This window comes from Eurypyga helias, unplaced genomic scaffold, assembly GCF_000690775.1.
Source record: "Eurypyga helias isolate BGI_N326 unplaced genomic scaffold, ASM69077v1 scaffold23812, whole genome shotgun sequence".
NCBI classification, from domain to species: domain Eukaryota; kingdom Metazoa; phylum Chordata; class Aves; order Eurypygiformes; family Eurypygidae; genus Eurypyga; species Eurypyga helias.
Genome location: NW_010238186.1, coordinates 6,310 through 7,517, shown reverse-complemented (window position 1 = coordinate 7,517; position 1,208 = coordinate 6,310). Strand labels below are relative to the sequence as shown.

At 56.5% G+C, this 1,208-nt stretch overlaps 1 protein-coding gene across 1 annotated transcript in view; it reads right to left on the bottom strand.

Annotated features, from left to right (window-relative positions):
* The window catches only part of KANK4 (KN motif and ankyrin repeat domains 4), a gene marked incomplete at its 5' end in the record, with an annotated part of 8,292 nt that overhangs the window by 779 nt on the left and 6,305 nt on the right, over positions 1-1,208 (bottom strand). The window contains 1 exon segment of the mRNA XM_010147775.1: positions 417-617. Coding sequence (XP_010146077.1) covers positions 417-617 — 201 coding nt within the window.

Sequence of the window (1,208 nt, the reverse complement as noted above, 5' to 3'; positions counted from 1 at the left end):
GCTGTGCTGCTCCCAGCCCCATCTCATGTGTCCTCCCAGAGAGGCGTTCGTTATCACAGGAGAGTTAATTGCTGCTAATTTCTTAGAGCTGAAACTCTGCTGATTCCAGATGTCCAGGATTTCATCTCTTTTTTTTTTTAGGTTTGCACTGGGTTGGGCTCTTTTCCCCGGTGCTCCTGTGCAGGCTACGGCTGGGATGCTGACCTGGGCACAGTCATCCCCTGCGCAACAAGCACCAAACCCAGGGGTGTTCTCCTAAAAGCACTCCCCTGATTAGAAAGTGGGCTAAAATTGTACTTCTCCACTTAAAAATCATCCCTCAGGGACTGCTGCCTGTACAGCATGGCCCTGCATGAGCTTTCCCAGCCTGGTGGGAATGAAGTTGTGTGAGATTGAGCGCGATGCCGGAGCCTCACCTTGTCCGTCAGCGCGACCTGGCAGCCGGGCTGGGCCAGGAGGAGCCTGACGATGTTGGTGTTGCCCAGGCGGCAGGCCACCATCAGGGCCGTCCTCCCCTCCTCGTCCTGCAGGTTGACATCGGCCTGGCAGGAGAGGAGGGCTCGCACCATGTCATCCCGCTCGTGGCTGACCCCCAGCATCAGGGCAGTTTGGCCTCCCTGCAACCGCACAGGGGAGAGGCTGAACACCCCTTACCCACCGGCCTCCTGCAGTCCTCGTTCAGACTGCTACACATAATAGTAGTATCATTGCATATGTAAGAGTGCATGTTATTATTGCACAGTACATATCACAGTTCATATTGCATATTATTGCTAAATGACACGGGGATATTCAGCAGGCATTGCGAGAGAGCTGCTCCTTGCACCCCAGCCACGCAGCGGGTCTCTGCGGCGGCATGGCTAAAGCGCCCAGCTCCCCGCTGCTCCCGAGCGCGGGTCCCTCCCCGACCCTCCTGGCAGTTTAACTTGGGTCTGGACTAAGCTCACAGCTGTCTGGAAGACACGCTGAATGAGGGCACTAGCTCTGCGCCCACAAAGCGAGACACGGATGAGCCGCTGCTCGGCAGCAACCCTGAGCCAGGGCCTGTACCCCAGGGTGCACCCCGCACCGCTCCTCCGGCTCCCACTTCTGCAGACTTGAACTTTTAGCTCAGTGAAACTATTTTGAAAAATTTCCAACCTTTTGCTTCTTGATCTCATCCAGCTCTCGCATCCCTTCACAGGGAGCTGGTGGGTGGCCTTGCCGCA